Below are 20,687 nucleotides of genomic sequence, written 5' to 3' on the forward strand. Positions count from 1 at the left end.
TAGAAACAGCAGACAGCGGTGTCCTGTGGTACAACCCTCTGATCAGGCACTGACCAATCTTGTGCCCTAAAACAAGATTCTGACAGCTTTTGACCGTGTTGTAGATGATCTTACCTGCCGTCTGGAGGTCTGAGGGCTGCGGTAGGAGGACTGCGTCCCTGAGAAGGGGGGCAAGGACAGGGGCGGGGGAAGTGGCTGCCGTGGAGTTGAGAACGGGGTCGAAGAAGAGCTTCCTGTTGTCAAGAAGACAAATAGTCTGATCAATTTTCACATGGGTGTATCTACCAACTTGCAACCTTTCTCTGCTCTTTTGGAGAACCCTGTTTGGTATTTGTCCTTTAAACCAGTTAAAAAACACTATGTTTGACATCAACTACAACTAACACACAGTGGTTGTACGCCTCCGTGAACCCTGAACACATGCTTATGTTATGTGTGGTTATGTGTGGTTAGCTGTGAGGGAACCCAAACAAATGTAATTTCCTGTGAAAGATTAGTAAAGTATCTATCTATCTAAAACATAATGGCTCAGCCACGGCTCTCGCTGGCAGAGGCAAACAAAATGTATTTTAATGTGATAATGTTAAAACCCTGCATCACTGAGGCTCTATTATTTGTCCCATGTCTGAAGGGTTTTCTGACCGTAGCTGCTGTGGAGGTCTGTGTAGGGGCTGGAAGTGCAGTCTTGTGGTCGCAGGTGAACTTGGGGGTAGAAGTTCTCAGGCATGGTGGCGTAGCCCTCCTCACAGGAGGCCTCCTTGGGGTCGAGAGACACTTTGGCACATTCGATGACTATATCGTGAATTTCGTACTTTTTCCACCTGCAGCAAAGCATAGCACTATTACTCGAGGACGAGAGATGCAATGGACTTGGAGAAGAAGACTGAACACTGAAGTGTTTCTTTGCCAGGCAAAGCATTGTGAGACGTACCTGGTGGGGTCAAGCTCATGGTCCTTGGTTCCTGTCACCAGTTCTGGGTGAATACGAACGTGTTCAAGCATCGGCTGAATGAAGGTTGAACACAAAATCTATATTAGTAATCATTTAGCTACAAAAACTCTAATGGAAAGCCACAAAGCAGAGCAGCAGGACATAATGTCCTCACCTTCACTACTTCCTCAAACGTTTCCATGTTCTCCTTCATGCTGTAGTGGGAGCGTAGGTAGGACACAAAGTTGCAAGGGTACATGCCGTAGAGACGGTGGAAGAGTGAGTAGACGCTGGCGTGCAGGTGGATTAGGTAAACCTCTGAGATGTGTCCTGAACATGTAAAAAATATCAAAGGGGGAAAAAAGCAAAAACTTTAAATATCTCAACTAAAACAGCAGTTTTGCTTTGGCTTATTTTGTCCACTGAGATTTCCTCCCCTTTAACCAAATTTGGATTTTCGTGCTCAAGGTAACTGCTTACAAAGCTGCGAGTGCAAACAACTTTTTAGAGGTCTTTGAGTGGTTGACTTTTTTAAGGACTAGTTTTATAATACAGTCAATACTATATTTAAGTTGCCAAAAAAGTTGCCTTTTTTAAGTAGATGGAACACATCTCTTTTTGTGTATATTTACATTAATGTTGAACCAGTATGTTTGGTGAGACATGACAGGAAGCTCCTACCTGGATTCTTAAGGTTCCATGATGCCAGGCGGCCAAAGATGTCGAAATACTCCCACAGGTGTTGTTTCCCAGCTTGAGGGATCATGGGCAGCAGAGTGATCAGCACCAGCACTCCGGTTATCAGCACTACTACGTCCGTATCCGTCTGCCAGGAAATTCAGAGAGTATTCAAGTTTATGATAAAGTCAGAGATTAAAAAGTTTCAAATAAGAACCTTTAATTGATCATCTGACAACGACGGTCTCCCTTTGTTGGGGTTTCAAAATGTCACTATGATACAGAACATTTAACCAAACCAGTTCCTTATTTGAAGAAGTATTTAATCCACTGTACAAAACCGAGAAATGGACAAGTGGGAAATTTCATAGGAATGGCTAAAAAGCTTAGTCAAGTCAAGTCAGTATTATTCAAATACAGCCCAATATCAAAAATCACAAATTTGCCTCAAGAGGCTTTACAATCTGTACAACACCCTCTATTTTTAGATCCTCGATTTGGATAAGGATCAAGGTGTAGTGTCTTAAGAAGACGTTTAACCACAGCAGTCTTTAAGCTAGTGGGGAAGATGCCAGTCATTACTGATAAATAAGCAGTGTAGGTCGCAGAAATGGCAAGAGATCCGTAAAAAGTTTAGCTGTTGGGGGTCAAGGAGGCAGGTAGTTGGTTTAGAAACAATCACCAGCTTGGGGAAAACTTCAAGAGAGAGGGCATAAGAAGAGAGACTAACTGGGATTCAATTTGAGAATATTGCACTGCCAAATTTACAGGAGAAGCTGGAGATTAAGAACTAATCATGAATCTTATCTATTTTTTCTGCAGAAAAAGTTTAGCATTAAAAATAAATCTAGGACTGTTTATTTTTAACGATTAAGCGAGAAAAGTCAACTGCTTTGGCAGCGAATGGAGCACACTTGTAATTTTATACACATCCTGATCATTTGCCATGAAAGGTAGAAACTCATTTGCTTTCTTTTCTCCTGCAGGCCTGCTTAAGAGCATGTGTCACTTCAGTAAACAAGGCCTACGAGAACATTTCAGTCGGGAGCAGAGCAGTGGACCGACAGACCATCATCACATCCCCTGTGCCTTGTAACTGGCATGGCTAAAAACTTAATTTAATCAAGGGTTTAATCAACAAATTTCTGGGTAGCAGTGTTATAAACCTCAACTGTGCCCAGTCTGAGCACACAAACACACAGTGTTTCTCTGAGGAGCATCGACTGACACAGCTAATCGAGAATATACCAAATGAAATCTGTAAGGAGCTGATTTTTTTTTCCACTTCAACAGCACATTTTTTTGTACCCACTAGAACTAAACTTTGGTCTGTGAGAAAGACTTTAACAGCAGATTTGCAAAAGAGGATGACAGCCAAATTCAGAGATCAGTGAAGATTAAATAAATCTAATAAAAATTTCTTTGAGGAAGAGTCCTACTGAATATCACATCTTCTATGATCACATATTTTATGTAAAATCAATTCTAAAAGAAGCTGGATGACAGATCTTAATCCTCATCTATCCATACACTTCTCTGGGCCCTAACAATATGTATTAAACCTCAACCATATAACATAATAGGGTTTTTACCTTTAGGCATTTGAGCAGTGAGAGCAGCAGGGGGTATCGGGCGATCTTGTGGATCCAGGACGGCTGCTTGCGGATTACATGGCCGAGCAGGGTGAGGGTGGGCAGCCGGCAGGCCTGTTTGGTCATACACTCATTCATCTTGTCCAGAAGGTGCTGTAAGGGAGGGAGGGACAGTAAGGTTAACTCTGTATTTACCACATTTTTTATATCATTAATCTAAATGTAAAGGAAACTTTATCTAGAATTGCGCTTTTTTTTCTCTACATACAGATATACACATGCTGTATCTTGCAGAACATCATTACATCAAAAAAAACTACAAATCACCACTGTGATTCGACTCTGACCTCTTTCACGGAAGTTCAGGCGCCGGGATGGTTTGAGTGTTTTGATTAGATGCAAATAAAATCAGAGAAGACTGCAGAAATAATGATGATGACCTTGAAGCCCCACACCACAACAAATCCACGTCTTAGTTTGCTATGGCAATATGCAAATACAAGCAACAGCAGCAACATGGAAGAGATTGATGACATTTCCAAGAGCTGAGGACAAGAACACCGACACTTTTAATGCCTACTGTAGGTCCTTACGGATTTAAATTTGGAGTGTCCTGTTACCTTACAATCACTACATTTTGACACATTTTATGAACTGACACTGATGGAAAATACTTGTGATAACACGCAAATCTCAGCATGTAACAGCTCTTTTACTTAAATGGTCTTTTTGTTTGCATTGTAATAAACCTAAACTAAAAAGTATCAAAATGAACCGGCTGCTTGTAAGTCTGAGGTGCATATTCATGTGGGAATATGGACTTGTTTTGTATGCTTTTTGATTTTTTTCTCAGAATGACTTCTCTATTTTTATTTATGTATTTTATACATAAATTTGATGACGATAGGTGACATTGTTTCAGTGAAAAAAAAAAAGTTCAGTAAAATATTGAGAAAAAATCATAATCCACAATGGATAAAGAAACTGGCATGAAGCTTTTGTAGCTGATTAGCTGTGATACACATTAGAGTGGTGAAGTAATGAGTCCTAAAACACGGAAGTCCGTGAGCCTTTTAGCACTTCCGGTTCCCTCCTCTTAAAGTCGATGGGTTTTTTTAATGGGTTTTTGGTAAAAAGCCTTAAATAAGGTCTGTGGTTAACACAGGCAAAGGATATTGAGACATTTTGTTCTGCAACATAAAATATGTCCGCTTAAACATGATATTTGAACTTTTAAGGAACTTTTAAAGAACTTTTTTACTTTTTACAAGTGGCTAAATGGGACTACAGTGTTTGTTGGGGGTGTTAGACGTCATCACAGCAGACACAGAAACTCATTAAACCCACTTGTCCGCCTTTACAGTTTTACAGAGTTGCACTCAAACTTGTAGATTCATCTGTTTATAATATTTTTCCATTGCGTTTTAACGTTTTTTTACAGTGTTTGTGGTTGTGACATTTAAGTCATGCGACAGCAATGTACTTTGTGTATAGCCTAACAATAGCCTTTTACTTCTGGTGATTTAATTTATGCTTCAAAACATACAAAAGTGGTGTTCATCTGAAGATTATCATGCTGAACAAAACATGTACGTCTCATAAACTTGTATTAGTAGACAGCTTATTTGATCGATAATCGAAAATCCTATTCAAAACTTCCTGGTTGGCCTACAAAAATACATCATCCCTTCATTACTCGATGCACTTTTTTCACCTTCTGTCAGAGTTTAAAGTGTTTTTAAAAAAGAGGAGTGGTTTGCAAACATCCTTCTGCGGTGGCAGAGACAACAGAGAACTGTTTTGACTAGCCACATCTAGCCGAGTCAGCTAACGAGTAGTTTACCAACTAGCCCGAGCAGTCACGACAAACACTTTCCGATAGGTTGATGCTAGAATAAATTGTCCGGATGGAGGTGGGCGGGATATCCGCTGAATTTCATCAAATGCTCACAGCGGAGCCAACTAATCACAGCAGCTTAAGTTTCTGGCAGATTTTTTAACATAGAGGACTTCAAGCTTTCTCTAACTGTGAGATTCATATAGTAACTACATGGACTGCACTCGTGCTAATCAAATGTTTTAAGTTTCGGCCTGAATGTCGAGACCTCTTTTTAAATCAGCTCAAATGCAGTTACAACATCAACGTGTCACGAAACATACATTTGTTTAATTTGTGCAGTTGAAGCTGAAAGAGAAATGATATTTAGAGCTGAATGTGCTGCATGTACTAGGAGTTATTCAGAGAGCACAACGATGGGTGTCGCTGCCTCGTAAATGAATGATACTGGTCGATATTTACTCTGGTAATCTAGCTCGTTATCCACAATTTGAGGTAGCTTTACTTGTGTAATTCCATTGGACTACTTTATTTCAGTGGGAAATATTGTACTTTCTACTGCAATATTTTTTTCAGATTTTCGTTTATCGCAAAAAATAAGCTCCCTGACAAGTTTATGAGACTTGCACGTTTTTTTCTAATAATCTTCACAAATGAACACCATTTTGTGTATTTGGAAGCATAATTAAAGCAAAAAGCTATTGTTAGGCTATACACAAACTACATTACGGTCGCACAACTTAAATGTCACAACCACGAACACTGCAAAAACACGTTAAAAACACAATCAAAAAATATTATTAACAGATAAATCTTTAAGTTCGAGTGCAAGTCTGTATGAGTTGTAATGAGTTTCTGTGTCTGCTGTGATGACGTCTAACGTCCCCAACAAACATTGTAGTCCCATTTAGCCACTTGTTAGCAACCGCCTTTTTAAAGACGAGTAAAACCATAAAAGTTAAAAAATCGAGTACAACATATTTTATGTTGTAGAACAAAACGTCTCAATATCTTCAGCCTGTGTTAACCACAGACCTTATTTAAGGCATTTTACCAAAAACCCTTTAAAAAAAACCCATAGACTTTAAGACGAGGGAACTTGAAGTGCTAAAAGGCTAACGGACTTCCGTGTTTTGGGACTCATTACTTCACCACTCTCTCCCTCGCTCTCTCTCGAGCCTTAACAGCAGGAATAAAGTGACGTGGGGGTACGGGCGGGAACAACTGGTGACGCAACCAGGAAATCCTCCAAAGGCTAGACTGTCCCATTCAACAACCGTTGATGTGGCCTTCGGAGGTGCCTCCGAAGGAGTCGCCTCCGTAGACCGCGTAGGCTGCGTCCTCCGAAGGACGCAGACCCTCAGTTGGGACACAGCTTATAAGAAGGATAAACTGAAACAAAAAAAGCTAGACTACATGCTGCTGTGATCTGTTGTTTCTGCTATGAGTATTTGATGATGTGTAGTGGAGATACCGTCCACCTCCCTCTGGACGATCCGTTCGAGCATCAACCTTTCCAACATGATGAAAGGAAATGATTTCACCAAAACTTTTGCAGTTTTTGTGAGTGCAGTCCAAACACAGTTATTAAGCTTGTGACGGGAGGTTTCTCACCTTATCGTGTGGCTCTCTGACTGAGGAGAGGATATGCATGGCCTGGGCAGAGTTTGTTTCCAAAAAGTAGTCCACCAGCCCGTTCAGCAGCATGGATCCTCGTTCTGCAAGGAAAACACACAAGATAATTTGAATGAGTTAATTTTTGAAAGACAGGGTAGTCTGCATACTAGAAATCTATTAATTCTATCAACAGTGGAGGTATGTTGAAGAATACTGACATCTTTTCCACCTTCAAATCCAGTTTAAAAACACCTTTTCAAGCTGGCATATTTATTCTGATTTTATGGTGACACACACATCTTAAATGCACTAATGATGATTTCATTATAATGTCTTTATACCTAGTTTTTATGACAATGATTTTGATCAAGTTGCTATCTTATTACCATTTATTAATGGTTGTTGACTCTGTGATCTATCAATGCATTGCTGCTTGTTTTTGTGTCTTATAAGGTGTCCTTGAGTGCTTTGAAAGGTGCCTATAAATAAAACTATTATCATTATAAAACAGATGGTTAAAAAGGACATTTATAAAGCAAACTGGGGTGATGCTGACATAATGACTAAACTAATGAATAAAATTACAATTTCTCATGCTCCCCAGAAAGTTGAACACACACAAACAAGCCGAGCTGTCCTACCAGTGCTGAGCTGCTCGTTGATGAGGCCTCTGATCTCTTCTAGCTGGTGGAGGTCGGCGGTCTCAAGAAGCGGGAGGAGGTCCCCCACATTGGGCTGCTCCCTGGCCATGGCGGTGGCAGTGCTGGAGGTGGAGGTAGCGTCTCTCTCGCGGTGTCCGTCCCTGCCTGCCTGGAGGACTCCTGGGGCCACCCACCAATACAGTCTCCAGGCACCTCTACATCGCATCGAGACCAAATCATAAACATTTCCCAGAATTAGTCAGAGCTGTGATCTAGGATTAGTGATCACATGACAACACCGACTCTGTACTGGGACTCAGACTAAAGCCATTTCTTCAAAATGGAAAAATATATATAAAAAGTCCTTTATCTAATTTATTCAGATGTAAAACTGACTTTAAATAATAACATGAACTACATCTTTTCAGAGTGATGTAATTTAGTTTGCATGAGTTCATCCCAATTAGAGAAACATATTATATCTTTATTTACAGCAGTTGATGATTTTATAAAAAAATATGAACATGATAGTTTTGCTACAAAGACTACCACCTGCTTCATCATGCCCGAGGGAGCCAGATCCTACCCACAAGTTCAAAAATATAGCATTAAGTGACTGTTAAAAGCAAAAAAAAAAAAATGTCGTGTTTCCATTAGGAGTATGTTATATTTACAATTTCAATTTGCTCAGTTTAATAAATATATAGGTAAATATTTGACCTGCATCTTAAATGACCCTGACAGAGATAATGTATTTCAGTTCTACCTGTTTACCAAGGCTCTGAATTAAAGTTCTGAGTTTAATTTAAGAGCTATATTTACCATTTATTAGACAGAGATGTGCTTTAAAAAACACCACCTGGCCTAATGTGTTTACCAATTCAGGTTATTAGTCTATTAATATTGTTTATGATAAATTTAGGCTCAATGCTGAGTCAGCGATTCAAAGTAAAGGAGGCCAGGGGAGCTTTGCAAATCTCCATCTGAAAAACAAGCATAAATAATCCTGATAGGCAGGTCATTATCGTCAGGGTGTTTGCACCCAGCCGCTTATTCCCTAACACGAGTAATGAATCAGCACCAGACATCTCATCAGCTCTCAAGATCTCCTTTCAACACTTAGGCAAAAAACACTCAACATGTTAGAGGATGAATACTAACAACTATGCCATCAGCAAAGAATTTTGCATTTTATAACACAATCACATGTAAAACCAAGACAACAGGAGCTAATTTGGAGAGTTAGATGAGAATAAGTAAATCAAAAACCGCCTTATTTTGTCTCATTTCCACAAAAGTCACATCAGACAAAAACAGTGCCCTCTGGACAGAAACATGACATCAACTCGGGCCTCAGTCATTCATAACAAATCAAAACACGATGACAAATGCTCAAATATGCTCCTGTTTGTTGATTCACACAAGAGGTCACAGCGCAATTGTCTCCCTGTTACCAATAAACTGCTCAGTCACGGGGTCTGGGCATCGAGAGGTGGAAAGTGGATTCAAACGTGGCTGTTTTTTCGAATGAGCGTCATGCAGGGACAGGTCAGTGGCAATAACACGAACCACCCTCAGTGAGATCCCAGGCAGCTTGGGAACACTCAGGAGGACACAAAGAACCTTTATGCGGCCCGAGCACTTCCATGTACACACTGGAAATTACATTTGGCTGTGTGCAAGCTGTTACCAACAGCCTCCTTTTCTCCTGGGTGAATATTTCAAAGCAGTTTCATAAAAAAACACAAACAGCCCGCTCGGTCCATTTAAAGGGATGATTTTCATCAACAGAACTGCTCTCTTCAGTTAGCAAATAGCAGATTTTCTTTTATCTCCTTGCTGCAGGAGATGAAAAGAAATGGGAATACTGAAGAGGTTCGCTGTGGTAAACAGGGTTTACAGCAACACTAAGAATTATTTTTACTCTCAGATTTATCTCTTAACTACTATTTTGACTTTGCAATTAGCTTTTTAGTCTATAAAATGTCAGAATATAGAGCAAAATGGCCAAAACAAGTTCCCAGAGCCAAATGTTATGTCTTTAGATGTCTGGTTCTTGCCGAAAAGCAGTCCAAAACCAAAAGATACTCATGCCATATTCAAGGTTTAAATCCTCACATTTGAGAAGCTATAAATTGAGAATGTTTGGCTTGTTTGCTGAGGCCTTTAACATAATCAGTTAATGAAGTTATTGTCAATTACTTCTCTGTCAGTCCACTAATTAGCTAATAGACTTATATAATCAATAATGAGGTTATGAGTCTATGCGTGTATTTAGGCTTTGAGGGTCAAGTGTGAAGGATTTAGAGGATAGACAAGGATGGACAAACCAAACACTGGCTCTAGATAGGGCCATTTGTGTTTTTGCGCTGCCATCGTCGTGAGCAGCCCCTCAATGGCGAGAAAAACACTGATTTTCAATGTCAAACTGCTTTATTCAACGTTTTTACTGGTTTAAATCACCTGGTCAGGTTGATTTAGAGAGGAAGACACCTCTGCAGATAATTCAGCTTTCAGTCAAAACATCCTGAATGTATGAATCTGAAATTATCAGAGGAAAAAGGCGAGTATAAATTAGCAGGTGCTGGGCTGGTGGCCCCTCTGTGACATGCCAAACAGCATAGGAGAAACAATGATTTGTAACTTTAAACTGCTTCATTCAGTGTTTTTATTGGTTTTAATCACCTGGTTCACTGGGTATAAAAACAGAAGACCTCTGAGAATAATTCGGCTCCCAGTATGAAAAATGAACGCTGAAAGAATTCTAACTGGGAGTTCATACCTAACACATAAGAGACATATCAGCTGGCTGGAAACTGCAGTCCTCACTGCTAAATGACACTAAATCCTGCTCTTTGAAGGAATTTGAGTAAAGTAACTTGATGGTGATGAGGATAGAGATAAATCAATTAATTCAAAGACAACTTTAACAACATAAATTATCCAAATTCAAAACACACAAAAACTCAAATGGAATTACATATAAGAGCAAAGACCAACAAGGCCATTTTTTCCCTGTTTCATTTATCTAGTCTTTCGAAATATACACGCAGTTTATATTTAATGATTACATCTAATGCAGTATAGATGCAGAGCAGTATACAGAGGAAGCTCTCTTCAAATATTCACTAAAATATCTATAAAATCAGTTGATATGTATCTCATTAGGCTGTCATGAAGATGGGAAGTCAAACTGGAGGATCGGAATAGAAGACTTAAAAAAAAAATCCCACAAACACACTTGAAAAACAAACTATCAGCCTAACAGTGAGTGGGTGGGTATCTTTCAAATTTCTCAGTACTAAACATAACAAGCATTGAGGGGAAATTTCAGCTCTGGGAGGTTGTGGTTACGGCATTAATCGGAAACCAGTCTACACGCCGTGGAAATCCCACAGACCCTAACTCACCCTGAAAGGTGACTGGAGCTGCTTTATCAACCGCAGGACGCTGCATTTAGATTAGGAGATATGCACCTTATTTTAGACTGTTTGACAAAGTTTTGCTAAGACTGCTTCTGTGTTTGGATTACACTGAGATGCTTTATACATTTTTTGTTAAATTAAGTTGAGAGATAATCAGAAAAACATGATTATATTTATCAAAGAGGTATTGAGAAAAGCACTGTTCTTCATAAAGGTACCAAAACACTAGTATCACGCTGAAACTTGTTTTTACAGAGCAACAGACCTTGAGGACCTTGCAGTCATGTCACTGGTAAAAAAATTAAAAATCAGTTTTCCAGTTTAAGCAACCCGGTGGAAGTTTACTTCAACATTTAAGCAAATAATAAAACATTTGTAATTTTAGACTTATTCCACCAATACTGTTACATTTTACTACTTTCAGGACACCAAAACATAAATAAATAATAATGCTCACCACTTTTAATCTGTGCAGTGAGAAGAACACTTTGAAACTGGCTTTAGGAAATTAGATATACAGAAAATAGAGCTGAATAAATAATATATGACAAATAATCATCACATATCAGAGACATCATGGACTGTGCTTTATTTCGGAGATGAGAGTGTGCTGGGATGAGACTTTTGTTTTAATTTTTTAATCATGACGCTCCTCAGAGCTACACATAGTTTTCCTTGAGCCTCCCAGAGTAACTGGAGGAAAATGCATGACCCTCCCTCCACTATAAATAACCATATTTCACAGCTTCTGGCTAAGATAATTGGTGTTATTCGGGAGATTTTTAAAGAAAACATGTCTTAAAACTCACTTGCAGGTGTTGGGGTACTTATGGTATTTAAATTCTGCTGCTTTGCTTTTTTTTCTTACCTAATGTATTACATTTCAAAAGACACCTTTCAAACATTGTTTACCAGCCAAAACATTAAAGAGGAGCTTGTGCATCCAAAATTAAGATTCAGTTATATTAAATTATTTTGAAATGGGCCATTCTGCATAATGAGCTCCTCAACTTTTGGTACTTTGAGTATATTCGAATGCTTTTTTTTTTTTAATGTATTTGTGAATGCAGAGACTTTTGCTTGTATAATTGCAATTTCTACAGTGTTAATTATTTTACAGAAAATATATTATAATATTTTTAGCATTTTATTGATTTTTTTTTCTTTTTGTCTGTTTGCTGTTCTTATACTGTTTTTTTTTTAATTTTATGGTAATTTTCTTGTACATTTTTACCAATTTCTTGTTAATTTTCTGATCATTTCTTGTTAAGTTGCCTGTTGACCTCCCATGTTTTTGCAAAAAAAAAAATCAAGAAAATTTGCTCAGGTTGCATAGTTGCAAGTCAAAGAAATCATCTGTTAATAAATGTCATTCAAAAAATATGAGCAATTAAAGTTGAACGCAGTTGAACTCAGTGTATAAAAATTTGAAGTGCCTCCCCTGTTTTGCACCATCCCCTGTCTTATCATAAATACTAATCAGTCCCTTATTTTTTGTTTCTGATTAACTGAACTCATGACCTCATACTTCTGAATCCTGTCTGCAGCCCTGCTGCTGCTGCTGCTGCTGCTGCTGCTGCTGCTGCTGCTGCTGCTGCTGCTAGGTCTAGGAGGTCAAATTGCGAAACTAGTGAACCATTTTGTCTCCATGGCGACAAGATGACGAATGAATAAACACATCAGGGATATTAATGATTGACGTGATAATGGGAGAGAGCAAAAAATGGTGTATTCAAGAGATAAAAGCAAGGAGGGCTGATGCAGAAAGCTGCAGGAGATTTTTCACTTGTGATGCACGATGAGGCAGCAAATAAGCAAATAAAAAACCACAAAGGCCATTATGATAATCTGTTATAGTGACATGCATAATAAAGAGCGGTGCAGAGGCAGGACAGAGTCCGGACGGGCTGAGGTCTGAGGCTGCTGTATGTGGACTGACCACTGGCTGCTGCTTGTCGTAAACAACTCGCAGAGAACAATGGGCAGGGTTGGGTTTACTTTATCCGATTATAAAAATACACAAGCATATTTACCCTTGCAAACCGACAGCATATTTAAAACAAACCTAAGACGCACATGTAACCACGATTAGACGTCCAAAGCATAAACGTCTCTTAAATCCATCACCGGGTCTCTCCAAAAACAAGTCGGTCCCACCGCCGAGAGCTAACGTTAGCTGGGAGCAGCGACCCACACTCGGTCGAGGATTCATCCTGCCTGTCAGCCGCCTCCGATCGGCCGAGAAGAAAGCCTAAACACTCACGTGGAGCTACACAAGTCATATGAGTTCAAATTCACTGCAAGAAAACCCACAAAAGACATAAATAATCGGACCTGTTTACCTGTTAGAGTAGCTGCACTCCACAGGGCGCCGCCATCTTGAACACCTCACAGCCCATCCCACCGCAGTGAGCCTCCGCTGTCGGGCTGCATACAAACTAATCCCACAAGTTAGCGCCCCGCGAGTCGCAACCCCAACTTTTACAACTCATTCACAGATTAAAGATCTAAAATAAATGTGTTGAATCCAACGCAATGATTCAGAAATGGCGTTTTCGTCGGCGCAAACTCTTGGCTTTGGTGCAAAGCTAAGATTGTTTTTCCCATCTCCCCATTGGTGGAAGGATGAGATGTGTGTAATGCGGTTTCGCGTGACCCACATGTGAAGAGCGCACGCGCAAATTAGATTTTATTTTCAAGGTAGTGGGGAGATCGATATGGAGGCTTATTAACGCCAGAAAAAAAATAATTTATAAATAGTTAAATGTACCCCAGCTATTTAAGGTAGGGCAAAAACAATGAGATCCTAGGGCAAATTCATCATGTAGTCTAGCCTAGTCTCTAAAAGTTTTCAACTTTCAATTTTAAAATAATTACAAAGTACGCCTAAGTCAAAATATTAAGTAAAAAAAAAGTTAAGTAAAATAAAAAAAGCTGTGAATGGTTAAATGTACAGTAATTAGTCAATGTATGTATGGAAGGGTAAAAACAATGAAGGCAAAATTAAAAAATACTCAGAGGTTGGAAAGGAAATGAAAAACGTTATTTTTGAATTTTGAAACTTTATTTATGTTTCACACAAACAGATAAACACAAGGACACATCCTACTTTCCCGGACAATCAAGAAGTCAATAAATTTGGGGAAAAATAAATTCAGAAATGACAATGTAAAAATAATATATAAAACAAGCATTTATATATATATATATGACCCATGTCTATATGTCTAATAAGCTTAATTTAGGACTATAATTAGGGTTGGTTAACTCAGCATAACTGCTCTTTTACAGCAACACTTACCCCCAAATTTACAATATATCTTACAAGAACACATACATACTAAACACAAAGTAGCAAACAAACACAGGTACACACACACACACACACACACAGGGTTGTGGGAGATGTCAGAGGCCCTCGTGACTTCAACCAGCCTCATGTAAGACAAAATCAATCTATTTAATCACACTGTGGCCAGTGGGGGAGGCTGCTGTGCTGTGTTCGTTTACACATCACTGAAAGTAATAGTTCAGACCTGTGCAAACACAGGCAAGAAATATATAAACACTGTAGTTTCTTATAGTAAGACTCAATCATCCATATAAACAAAATACTCAATGTTTAAGCTATTAATCTAATATAATTAGCTAAATAAAGTTACAGCTGCTTTTAAAAACTTATTATATTAAACTATATTCAATTGCATTATATTATATTATACTGTAATATCTACCATAACTTAATACCAATAATAATGATAATATAATAATAATAATAATAATAATAATAATAATAATAATAATAATAATAATAATAGTTGTTGTTATTGTTATTATCATTATTAAGTATTGTTTGGCCTAGTAGTAGTATGAATATATTTTTTATAAATTATGTTTTTGCTTGATTCAATATTATTTACTTTTGTTGATAAATTACTAGTAATGCTTATTGAGGTGAGATTCTGTAAATCTTTATTTTTTCAATCTCCCCTGCACAAGTTGATTTTTCTTTTGTTGTTGTATTTTTACTGTTTTGTTTTATTCTGCAAATAAATATATAAAATTAATTAATTAATTAATTAAAGTCTCCAATTCACGTGTTCAGATGTGATACACACTTTGTCCACGAGATGTTGCAGTTGTCCCATCTTTTAAATCCTCTCTCCTCCTCAAAATGTGTCCTGACTCTTCGACTTTAAGTTCTTTTAAATGATTTTTGACAACTTGTCAGTGTTTTCTGAAAACTGTTTCCCTTACATTAAAATAAAATCTAAACATATATATGCTACTCATTAATTCTTCTCATGCGTGCCACTAAAGCAGCCGGTGAATAAATCAGTCATGTCTGAATATGCATATGCTTTAATAAATACAGAGAGAGTCAACAGTGTTAATCACCCGGACTGGTTTGGTGTGTGTATCTTTGGAGGTGCTACAGTCTCATATGATCTTTTCGTCATTTAAATCCTAAACACAACACAGTCATACACGCAGCATTACTCGGAGTAAATCCTGTAGATCAAACATTGTCAGGTAGAAATATTTGGTCGGATTTAAAAGAAATAAAAATTGTTTGGAAATTCTTACACGCCATTGTGCTTTTTAATTTTTTATGTTTTTAATCATTTAAATTTGTATGTTTTTTAAAAATTGTATTTGTTATTAAAGTTTTCTAAATTTAGTGCAAATTCGCAGTTGAGCGCAAATAAATTATCCTTTGTTTAAATCATCAAAACACGCTGGTTGACGAAAATATTTCATTTTTATCCTTCAACCTGATCATCTTTAACCCCTGGAGCACTGTGTGTTTTGTATAACTGTTCCAGGGACAGCAAAGGCCGCGTGTTTTTTTACGCAAATTTCCACCTGCAAGTTGGCCTTTTCATTGGTTGAAACCACAGTCAGATTCTCCTACGGAATTATCTGATTGAAAATCAGGGAGGGGAGAAAACGAGAGAGCAACAAGTGTGATGTTTTTACACTGCTTTGCTTTCCTGACATTTAGGAAAGGATTTTAGAAGGAGTTTTTACTCCGCCGAGCCTCTTCACACCCGAAAAACAAGGACTTTATTATCATTAAGGCACTTTTAATTTCGACGGGAACCTGTTCGGTTAACGGTGAGTATCAGCTGACTGTAAAATAACCTGTGAACTCAGCTAGACTGACACTTTTAGTACTTTTTTTAACAAATAGTAAAATGATTTAAACCGTGAAACATTTTAAATGTTCTCATTAAACTTTATGTCTGTTGGCCTGTTGAATAAGATATAGGCCTAATCATTTAAATTAGTCAATTAGCGCGTGAGATTATAATAAATAAAATCATAACAGAAAGGTGTGAAGTGCATTTAAAAGTTACTGAAAAGATGTTAAATAAATACAACAGAAGCCGGAAGATCTTAAATTTAGACGCTTTTGACTTCACTCTATTCTATTTAAATTTTTCGCAAAATATAACTATTTTTTTTCATCGACATCCATATCTTTTTTTCTTTTTGTTTTTAACACGTCAACGTCAGCCATGTTAACTGTTTTTTTTTTCGGTGTAGGATCAACATGCCCCGTTCATTTCTGGTGAAAAACAAAAGGTGCACGTCCTTTAACGTTCACCGATCATATGAAGAAGAGCCGAAGGCCCCCATATGCACAGGTAAGAATAAAAAAAATATTATTATCTATGTTAGACGATTAAATTAATATTGCCTGTTTGTGCTGCATTGTGTTGTTATTTTACAGCAGCTGCTGTGTTTACAACATTTGCATGCATTTCGGTGTTAAGGCAGCCTTTTAAAAAGTATTGCCCATTTATTAATCATATTTTAGTCTCTAGTTCAGCATATTTTGGTTTCTTATTTAAACTAAATGTCCTCCAGACGGAACTACAGGGTTTACAGAATATTTACTTGGTGACTGATCACAAAGAGCCTTGTCTTTTGTTTCAATCAATCACACTTTTGTTTGTTGTGAATTTGTAGAAAACCTACCGGGGGCTCAGAGCACAGACTCTGAAGATAGGCCGCAGTCAGAGGGTCAGTCTTCCCTTGTGGACCACTGCTCCTTTGAAAAGGAGGAGGCAGAGCTTGAATGTCCCGTACCTGCTCACCCGGAGCCCACCAGGCCCCCTGTGGCTCCTACACAGCCATACTACCTAAATGGTGAGCTGCAGATTCATTTCTCTCCTTTTTTTCAACCTTTTCAACTTTCACTCAAATAGGTGATTTATTTATTTATTTATTTTTTAATGTTTGCATCATCAGAGCCTCACATGGCCGGATTCCCTCCCTACTACAAACCATCTTATGCCTGGGAGCCGCTGCCGTCCTCCTACGAGCTCCGTCAGATGAGTTTCAGCCCCACGGTGCTGCAGCACGCCAGCAATCTGTATGGCACCCACATCAGCCGCAGCCCACAGCCTCAGCAGCCTCTGGACTGCAGCACGCATTACTCCCCCTCCTCCAACACCTACCACTGTATCACCTGTGACAAGGTATGCATGTTACCCTCACACCTGCACATATCAACCATAAACCTGAAAGTATCTGTAAATGCAATCTAATTTTTGTTGTGAAGCTTCTCATCACGCCAAAAGGAAATACACAGTGGCACGCTATGTGTTCGAATAATTCAATTTGTCAGCCACCTCCATTAATGGAGTAAGTCTGTTTCAGGTGTTCTCCACGCCCCATGGACTGGAAGTTCACGTCAGGAGGTCACACAGTGGAACGAGACCTTTCGGATGTAGCATCTGCAGAAAAACCTTCGGCCACTCCGTCAGTTTGGAGCAACACATGAACGTCCACTCTCAGGTATGTCGGTGACTCCCAATGCTGCACAATGTAAAACCTTACAAACAATTTCGATTTGCAACTTCAATGTGTAAAATGTATGGACTGTCCCTTTAAAAACATATGTTTTCCTGCTGTCTTGAAATGACCTAACCTAGTTTTGAATTAAAGGAATGCTTTATTTGCCCAAATGACTCATTTCATAAAGAAATCGTTGCTTTCCTTGCATGACTTTGGTGAACAAAGATTCCAAAAGCAGAGTCAATTTTGGATGACTTTAAGTCATAGGGGTAGTACACATTTATCCACCTCAAAACTTTATCAAAGCATCTGTCAACAAACTCTCACAGATCTCATGCAGTATAATCTAAATCTCATATATCCATTCATTTGCTCAGTACTTCCCAAACATACAGCACTTTCTGACAGGGAACTGAACGCAGAGTGAAACTTCACTCACTCACTCCATTGACAAAAACAGTAATTTAACCTCTCTGAACACAGGAGCTGCTGGTCTACCACTGCCTCGATCAGTTAGTGTGTTTGTGTTTTTGTGTGACTTTGGTGAATCAGGACCCACCTTTTATAACACCCAAGACACAAAACATAAAAAACCAACTAACAGATCGAGGCAGTGGTAGACCAGCAGCTTCCACATCCAGCGAGGTAAAAATGTTATTTTTGCAAATGGAATTTGGCTTTGAAGAGAGCAGAGTCTGTGTGAAAAGTTGTATGAGAGTTTGTAAAACAGGTGTTTTGATATAGTTATGCATTTAAACATGGTCTCTTATGACTAATATATTAAGAATTTTCTCTATTTTCTGATATTTCTTTCAATGTGGAGGCATGAAAACAAAATTTTCCTCTCAAATATAGTGTAACATGGTGTAAGTAATTGATACACATGGTCACTGGAGGAATGAAGTAAGTAGTCATGGAGTTGTAGGTGTTCAGATTTCTATTTTTTCAAGAACTTCTCGTCAGCTGAAAGCATGAGCCCCAAATTTAGTACTCATGAAAAGAAATGAAAAATATTTGGTCAACTGCTGTTTTCAGCTACAGATTTCAGCTTTCATATCCTTGAAGCTGAGCTTTTCCACCTTTTCTCATTTATTGATGATTGTTTAACACTTGTTGTAACTTGTGTCTTCAATCAGGAAAAAAGCTTTGAGTGTAAGATGTGCGGCAAAACCTTCAAGCGCTCCTCCACTCTCTCCACCCACCTGCTCATCCACTCGGACACGAGGCCTTACCCCTGCCAGTACTGTGGCAAGAGGTTCCACCAGAAGTCTGATATGAAGAAACACACGTATATTCACACCGGTAAGTCACAGTGTGGAGATTGTTTTACAGCAGGTGGCCATATATGTACCTATCTACTGCTCCTCTTGCTGTAATCATCTGCTTTCCAGGTGCAGCGAGCAGGAATTGTTTCCAGGAGTAATATAACTACTGATAAATCAGAAAAGAAACTTAAACAAATGTCCTGTGGATTTGCATATCTGGTTTTCCTGCTTTGCGCCGAGCTCTGTAAAAGGAAGTGTGTGCTGTCGCCGTTTGCTGCAAATAAATGTTTGACAAATCTGAACAATGGCATGATTCTTCACCAGTAGATGTAAACTTTATCTTTTTAATAAAAACACACAAGCACCATTCATGGATTTATAGAATTGCAACTTCTTTGGGCAAATTATTAGAAATTGTTTCTCACAGTTTTGTTTTATTTTACAGGTGAAAAGCCGCACAAGTGCCAAGTGTGTGGCAAAGCGTTCAGCCAAAGCTCCAACCTAATCACACACAGCAGGAAACACACGGGCTTCAAACCGTTCGGATGTGACATTTGTTCGAAGGGCTTCCAACGCAAGGTGGATCTCCGCAGGCACCATGAGAGCCAGCACGGCTTGAAGTGAAGAGGAAACCAGCTTCAGAGTGTGTTTCTATGTGTCAAATCAATGTATTTTTAAATAATAAGCTGATTAAATTCTTGAAGGTGATCTAACTTCAGAAAAATGTAACGTGTAAAATGAAGAAATGTTTAATATATTGGAAGTGATCTTTCCATCAAAGATGCTTTTACATGTTTATGAATATGCTTTTTGCGGTTGATAACAAAAGCAACACTTTATTTTGTTTCATATAATTTATTTAAAGTATGCTTGAGCAATGTGCTGTGTGCTATATTGGCTGTGTGTGAGTTGATAAATGCTTTCAGTTAAAATAAAGTGTGAAAAGTAGCACAATCTTTGGTTGTTCTTTTCCATGGAAACTGAAATACAATCTAAAATCCTTTTTACCTTAAAGGCAAAACATATGCACACTATTTGTCGAAGACAAGCACAGTAAACACACTTTTATTCCCCGTTCGCCTCTTTCTGTGTGTTTTTCTCAGTCACTTTCCTGTCGGAGCAGGATGTGACTGAATAATTGTCTGTGGCCTCGGGTGGAAATTTCTTACAGGAGCAGAGATAGTGTGTGATGGAGTAACGCTGCATTCAAATAACATGCCTGGAACACCATGCAAATCACTCGACTGGAAAGCAGGACAGTTCGCAACAGTTACATGATATTTCATTCTTACTCAAAACCAGCTCCATAATCTCAGTAAAAAATCACAATTGCACAAACTGTCAGATAATGAACTTTGGCCACACACCCTTGCATGCATGCAGAGTAACTGCTCGGCCTTTATAGTGCACTGAGTGGAATGGGACACAGGGATTAATAAGAGGCGGTGGAAAAGGGATTGATTACTTAGTCAACCGTTACCACACCCAGCCAGCCTGTTGGATTAACTTCAACAAACAACTGGCTGCTCTAACGAAGACTCACCACCTTCCTCAAACACCAAAACCTGTTAGGACATTAAGATGCTTGAGGCAAATCAGATCATCACCTGGGCCTTTTAAATCTAAACATTTTGATGTGTTGTCAGAAATTTTTACAAAATGCTTCTCTTTAAAGATAAATCAGACCAACTGCTGATGTAACATGAAGGTGAAATATTTTTTCACCCTAATGGATCCTAGAAATTAAAGACCATATATAAATTAAAGACGGAGTGTAAGATTTAGGGGGATGCAGAGGCATCTGGGGGTAAGGATTTCAGATTGCAAAAAGCTGAACTTCTCCCACTCCTCAGTGTTCAGAATTCAGGAGGTTTTTACTGGGAGACGAATTATC

At 38.5% G+C, this 20,687-nt stretch overlaps 2 protein-coding genes across 2 annotated transcripts in view; one reads left to right on the top strand and one right to left on the bottom strand.

Moving 5' to 3' along the window:
• The window catches only part of tsc1b (TSC complex subunit 1b), a 30,804-nt gene extending 17,667 nt beyond the window's left edge, over window positions 1–13,137 (bottom strand). Inside the window, exons 1-9 of the mRNA XM_042509555.1 lie at window positions 13,064–13,137; window positions 7,297–7,511; window positions 6,653–6,756; window positions 3,202–3,354; window positions 1,613–1,757; window positions 1,107–1,261; window positions 932–1,005; window positions 643–821; window positions 115–233 (exon numbers count right to left, since the gene is read on the bottom strand). Coding sequence (XP_042365489.1) covers window positions 115–233; window positions 643–821; window positions 932–1,005; window positions 1,107–1,261; window positions 1,613–1,757; window positions 3,202–3,354; window positions 6,653–6,756; window positions 7,297–7,405 — 1,038 coding nt within the window. The 5' untranslated portion in view covers window positions 7,406–7,511; window positions 13,064–13,137. The remainder of the gene's footprint in view (window positions 1–114; window positions 234–642; window positions 822–931; window positions 1,006–1,106; window positions 1,262–1,612; window positions 1,758–3,201; window positions 3,355–6,652; window positions 6,757–7,296; window positions 7,512–13,063) is intronic.
• Window positions 13,138–15,351: 2,214 nt separating this feature from the next.
• Window positions 15,352–19,741, top strand: gfi1b (growth factor independent 1B transcription repressor). Its single transcript, XM_042509541.1, has 7 exons — window positions 15,352–15,839; window positions 16,272–16,372; window positions 16,698–16,877; window positions 16,980–17,209; window positions 17,391–17,528; window positions 18,665–18,830; window positions 19,239–19,741. Exons 2-7 carry the CDS (start codon window positions 16,279–16,281, stop codon window positions 19,415–19,417), a joined length of 987 nt encoding a protein of 328 aa, XP_042365475.1. The 5' UTR covers window positions 15,352–15,839; window positions 16,272–16,278; the 3' UTR covers window positions 19,418–19,741.
• The last annotated feature ends 946 nt before the right edge of the window (window positions 19,742–20,687 follow it).

This window comes from Plectropomus leopardus, chromosome 20, assembly GCF_008729295.1.
Source record: "Plectropomus leopardus isolate mb chromosome 20, YSFRI_Pleo_2.0, whole genome shotgun sequence".
Classification (NCBI taxonomy): domain Eukaryota; kingdom Metazoa; phylum Chordata; class Actinopteri; order Perciformes; family Serranidae; genus Plectropomus; species Plectropomus leopardus.

Excerpts from the sequence above, each read along its gene's own strand:
- gfi1b (XM_042509541.1), top strand. The coding sequence starts at position 16,279 with ATGCCCCGTTCATTTCTGGTGAAAAACAAAAGGTGCACGTCCTTTAAC. Across the intron at positions 17,210-17,390 it reads ACTGTATCACCTGTGACAAG|GTGTTCTCCACGCCCCATGG; the intron begins GTATGCATGTTA and ends AGTCTGTTTCAG. Across the intron at positions 17,529-18,664 it reads ACATGAACGTCCACTCTCAG|GAAAAAAGCTTTGAGTGTAA; the intron begins GTATGTCGGTGA and ends GTCTTCAATCAG.